The sequence below is a fragment of the Camellia sinensis genome, chromosome 12, assembly GCF_055761805.1.
Source record: "Camellia sinensis isolate YWXY chromosome 12, ASM5576180v1, whole genome shotgun sequence".
Taxonomy (NCBI): domain Eukaryota; kingdom Viridiplantae; phylum Streptophyta; class Magnoliopsida; order Ericales; family Theaceae; genus Camellia; species Camellia sinensis.
The window spans coordinates 150,454,551-150,460,708 of NC_138972.1; the positions used below are offsets into that span (position 1 = coordinate 150,454,551).

Sequence of the window (6,158 nt, forward strand, 5' to 3'; positions counted from 1 at the left end):
TAATATGTAAATATATTTTTTAAGCAACAGTGCTACATACACACAATTTCTTTTCCACAATTCCCGTAATGAGGTGACAAGACAGAAGAATGCATGCAATAAGAGTTTTGAAAACATGAATCATAAATCTCAAAATAGTTTTCCAAAACAAAATTGAAGAATATTTTCTTGAAATTTTTTTTTTTACACATTCAAAAATTTCTAAGAATATTTTTTCATTCATTTTTGTAAGTATAGTTTTGCAAAAGAGTTGTGAATTGAGTTTTGGGTAGCATTGGACATTTACATCCACCTACATCATTTACACCACCATTTACACAATTTGATATATTGACCAACCACTACTGATTGTATCATTAATGAGGTCACGAAACTCTCTCAAAAATTATCTTTAAATGGTGCATAGTTGCTTGCATGCATCCCACAGAAGCTTTTCATTTTGTTGACGAAGCAAAGCACTCTAAACCTACAATATATCTAAACAAGCAAAGCAGTCTTTCCATTGATTCTTTGAATCCATCTCCCAAACACCAATCAAACTGAATAAATATTAAAATTCGTGTGTAAACACAGGTAAATTTCTATATTCAGTGTTTTGGTGTACATTTCATGATAGTGCTCTAAATATATCATCTGTAAATTTATTTGTTTTATCCCTGATTTTTTGTTTTCAATACATGCAATACTTCCATGTTATTGTTAAAATTCTATTGGTCTATTTTTTTCTTAGCATCAAAAAGTGATGGCTCCTCGCACTAAAAAGCCTAGAGCTCGAGAGGCTGGAGAGTCATCAAATCAAGAACAGCAATATCCATCAATTGACTTCCTTTCATAGAACCAGGAATTTGAATTTGCCACTATTTCTTCCTGTTCAATCGTTAGTGGCCGAAGAGTCAACCTTGCCCCAAAATATGATGCCCTGTTGATGAACAAACTTGAAGCCATGGGATGGCAAAACTTGATAAATTTGCCTAAAAAGGTATATCCCCGTCTTCTTGCCCTCTTTTATTTGCATCTCAAACATTCGAATGTCAAAGAAGATGACTACACTGTTGAGTCTTATGTGAAAGGCAATTTCATTTCGTTTAATGTTCCAACATTGGCTTCTATTCTTCATATTGAACAAACCAATAACCAAATATATTTTCAAAATGAGTAAAAAATGGCTGATACTGTGGGCAATATCACTGAAGTTTATTCTACTATCTGCATTAGTAAATCTATGGGCTCAAATCTACTTGCCAAACACCTAAAACCACATATTCGCATTCTCCACAGTTTTTTATTAGAGAATGTAACTCCGAAAGCAGGCCACTATGATGTTGTTCCCACTTTTCATGCTTACCTACTCTATTGTTTTGAGGTTGGTCAACCCATTGATTTGTGTTATATTATTATGCAATAAATGACTCTTGTCTCATTCACGCGAGACAAAGCTTTGGCATTTGGAGCCTTGTTGACCAAAATCCTCAAAAACTTCAAAGTTAGCTTTGTCAGTGAGCCCAAATCTCATATTGCCTCCAACATTAGTGAGTACACAATAAACCAAGTTGGAGGAGGTGATGTTTTGCTTGTGAGCATGGCTGCTACTGATGTTCCCATGGATGATCCTCAACATCATCTTGAAGTTGCAATGCCACAACCACAGCAACAGCCTCCTGCCTATTGGACAGACTTTACGGCAATGGAGCAAGAACACTACAATCAACCCATTCAATGGGAACAACAAATGGCCACTCAAATGAATTCCATCTCTCAACAATTTGGTGCGCTCAATACCCGTGTTGACTACATTGAGACACGCATGGATGCCATATACCAGTACCACTTTCCTCTGCCAGCGCCTAATCCTGAGCAGTGATCCTCTTGATGTTGATAATCTCATAGTGACATTACTGATTGTAATGTTTTTATGTAGTTTTCTTTTCGTCTTGTTTTTTTTTTTTTTTCCTTTCACTTATATGTTGTTTTATTTTGCTCCTATTTTTTTTTTTTTCTAGCAGACCTCAACATGAAGTCCATGAGATGTGATAGTAGTTGTTTTACTCCTGAGCATCAATATTTTTTTTTTTCAATTTCATGGTTTAATTGAGTGGAATGGTGATCAGTTTATAAATTTTTTTTATAGATCAATTAGTCTTATTAATTTTGAAAATTGAGTTTATAGTTATACCCTTATTTCTACTTTTTTTTTTTTTTTACGAGAAAAGTAATACACAACCTATTATAAGATCTTCTAATATGAGAATCTCTTTTTGGGATTGGGTGTGGTTATTAAAATTTTGCGTGGATTTTGATATGGGAATCTTTTTTGTTTGAAATGTGAGATTCTTCAAATATTTTTTTAAAAAAAAGTACAAAAACCTCTTAGTAAGTTTTGAGAAAATATATAATTTCAAACTATGGGGTTTTGATCAGGAATGACTTGAAATGTAGGATTTTTCAAACATTCCAATAGTACAAAAACCCCTTAGTAAGGTTTGTGCTAATGCGTAATTTCAAATTGTGGGATTTTGATTTGAAATGGCTTAAAATGTGGTATTTTTTCAATCTGAGTCGAGCAAGACTCATTTGGCTATGGTGTTTGGACTCATTGGAGCCTGTGTTGCCGCCTTCGTAATGTCGGTTTTGTTGGGTTTTTATTATTGCTGGCATAAGAAATAGGGGAATAATAAGAGTGATGCGATTGGTTTTGGGTTGGATATGAAGGAGGTGGAATCGAGGCCGCGAATGAGTCCTAATGCGGGGTTAATCTAGTTCAAGATTGATGAGCTTTCCAAGGCAACTAAGAATTTTTTGCAGAAGAATTTCATTAGGATAGGTGGGTTTGGTGTTATGTATAAAGGGACTTTGTCAGATGGGACGATGGTTGCTATGAAACAACTGATCGAATCCAATTTTCAGGGGAATGAAGAGTTTTGTAATGAAGTTAAGATCATTAGCAAGTTGAAGCATAGAAATTTGGTTCCACTTAGAGGTTGTTGTGTGATTGGTGAAGAAAATTGAGAGTATAAAGATGGGGAAAGGCAGAGGTACCTTGTTTATGATTACATGCCAAATGGAAATCTTGATGATCATTTGTTTTGGTCTAAGAAATAGAGTATGGTTAGGAAGCAGGCATTGACATGGCCTCAAAGAAAGAGCATAATTTTAGATGTGGCAAAAGGGTTAGCTTATCTTTACTCTGGAGTCAAGCCTTCTATATATCATAAAGACATTAAAGCCACAAATATACTTTTGGATGCTGATATAAGAGCTAGAGTGGCTGATTTTGGGTTAGCAAAGCAAAGCAGAGAAGGGCAGTCTCATCTCACTACTAGAGTGGCCGGTACACATGGTTACTTAGCCCCTGAGTACGTGTTCTATGGGCAATTGACAGAGAAGAGCGATGTTTATAGTTTTGGGGTGGTTATTTTGGAGATAATGTGTGGAAAGAAAGCTCTTGATTTGTCTTACAATGGATCGCCACGGGCATTTCTGATCACAGATTGGGCTTGGTCATTCATGAAGGCAGGGAAAATAGAGGAGGATTTGGATAATTCTTTGTTGGGAGATGGAAATTCGGCGAATTCGAATCCAAAGGCTATCGTGGAAAGATTTGTGCTTGTTGGAATTTTGTGTGCTCATGTGATGGTGGCTCTAAGGCCAACTGTTTTGGACGCAGTGAAAATGTTGGAAGGAGATATTGAGGTTCCTATAATCCCTGATAGGCCAATGCCTCTTGGGTATCCTTCTTTTTCCAGGGATGGGAATACCTTCAGCATATCGCCAGCGGTGAGTGGACCTAAATTGAATTCTGGAGACATGCTAAGGTGATTGAGAGAACTTGTAATGTTTGTATATCTCTTTATTGATCAAGAGGATAGATGGAGATGGAAACCAGAATCTTGGAAGTCCTTTTTGGAGTTGATTCATGGAATGAAATAGAGAAGATGAGGAATTCAAGAAAAAGCCAAATTCCTCTAAATACATTAATCAATTGAAGGAATTGAAAATGGGTGTGAACCTAGATTTCCTACACCATGGATCTTTCTGGTGCGTGGAATAAAAATGATTACTCGCAATGAACAAAATAGGAAGATAGCAGAAATAATGAATATTTTCATTAGCATGACCAAGCATGATGTGAGTTTTTTGAATGTTGCGATTTATAAACTTTTACACAATAATAATGTGAAAAGCACCATTGAGCTTAGTCATAAAATGTTGAGTGTGTACTAGTTTCTTATAGTTTACATGTATTGAGTTTGATTCAAAATGATGAATCAAACAATATTGTGAAATTATTCTTGGAAGTGGGGAAAAAATTTTGACATAGAAGATTTAGTTCATACTTGTAACATTTCGATTGTTGTGTATGTTCAAAGAGTATGAGTTGATAATATTTAATCTCTTTTTGATCAAATTCTCTTTTTCTTTAATTTTGATTGTATAAGGAGAGATAATGAGCGGTTTGAAAGAAATGCGACGTTTAATTTGATAGTGTTTACTTGTAGGGTGTTGACTTGGATTGTGGTGCCGGTGGATGCTAGAAGTGTTGATGTGGTGAGAAAGACGACAATAAGAAGATAGGGGAAGGAAAGAAGAAGAAGGTAGTAAAGTTGGGGTGGCAGTTGTCGTGGGCTTGGTTAAGAGAAGGGATGAGTGAGGTGATGGTTTGATGTAAGGGAGAATTTAAGGGTGAAAAAATAAATTCCACCTTGAAAATAGCGGATAATTTTATCATTTGGTATATAAAATATAAAATACATGAACGTTAAAATGTAATTTCGTCACATATGTTAACATTGTTTATTATACTACTCTTATAAGATTAGTATGACGTTTCCAAACTAATGAAATCAACTATATTTATCTCATCTATCAGTGGAAGTCAAAAACTCACATTAAAAGTTAAAAAAAAAAAAAAGAATTATACACATATTTATTAAATTTTTTACTAAAAATACAAATGATCAAGTATGATTGGTTGTGAAAAAAAATGTAAATCTCTAATGTGATGTATCGTTTTACATACCAAAAATAAATACTAAATTGTATAAAATTTTTAAGAATAATGGTAAGTCCAGATATTGATCCATAGGGACAAATGTGAAATTAAACTAATTTAATTGTTAAATTCCTAAATTAATTTTGACCAACAAGATGATGGTTCATAGACTAATAATAATTAAAAGAAACTAAGAGATTAAACTAGCAATTAAAATTGAAGTTGAAGATCTTAAAAATTATTAGTAATGAAAATATATTTCTCACCAAATAATCTTAAAATATTTAAAATCAAGTTTTTTTTTTTAAATGTAAAATTATTGGTGATGAAAATATATTCCTCACTAATAATTTTGTAATTAGTTACAAATTTTTTTCTCACCAAAAGTTTTAAAATTTTGGCGCCATCAAAAAAATTAGTGGAAAAACCTTCGATAACGAAACATAATTTTTCCTCACCAAAAAAGAAATATTTATTGACGAAAATAAATTTCGTCACCTATTATTTTTATTTTTTATTATATGTGACAAAATTTTATAATTCGTCACAAATTGTTCTTATTTAGAGACGAAATTTATTTTCTTCACTACTTTTCGTCACAATATGTTACTTTTGTTGTAGTAAGATAATGATTTTGGCAAAAACCTAGGGTTATGATTTCACCACTAGTTACATAAAATAAGGTCTCAAATTATGAATCAATTATGTTATGGTTCAAAACTAACTAATACTTCACAACTACAAGTTTGAAGTATTGATCAAGATGATTATCACTCTCAATGTATAGGCACAAACCATCTCAAGTAGGGCGAGTCATTTGCTCTTAGCTAAGATAGGAACATGACTTGTCTATCGTAGTATAGCTCGTTTTATACCTTGAATGCAAAAGAATAGAAAATCATTGCATAGAAAGCATTCAAGCATTCAACAATCATAGAAAATAAAATACTTGAAAAGAAAAATGAAAAATATATTTAAAAATTTCTTGAATACCATTCAACTCGTTCAAACCATTACAACAATGAAAACCAAAGAGAAAATCCTATTTACTTGGTTAGGGTTTCATCAAAACTCTATAAATAGAAGAATTAGCCACTCATGGAGGAGTGGGAAGAGATAAAGGAAGAGGAAACCCCCATAGAAGATGTTCTTAAAGCTTGAGAACCTT

General features: G+C 33.2%; 1 protein-coding gene across 1 annotated transcript; it reads left to right on the top strand.

Moving 5' to 3' along the window:
* Positions 1-278: 278 nt before the first annotated feature.
* LOC114282578 (putative receptor-like protein kinase At1g11050) lies at positions 279-3,988 on the top strand. Its single transcript, XM_082900158.1, has 2 exons — positions 279-573; positions 731-3,988. Exon 2 carries the CDS (start codon positions 3,103-3,105, stop codon positions 3,814-3,816), a length of 714 nt encoding a protein of 237 aa, XP_082756284.1. The 5' UTR covers positions 279-573; positions 731-3,102; the 3' UTR covers positions 3,817-3,988.
* The last annotated feature ends 2,170 nt before the right edge of the window (positions 3,989-6,158 follow it).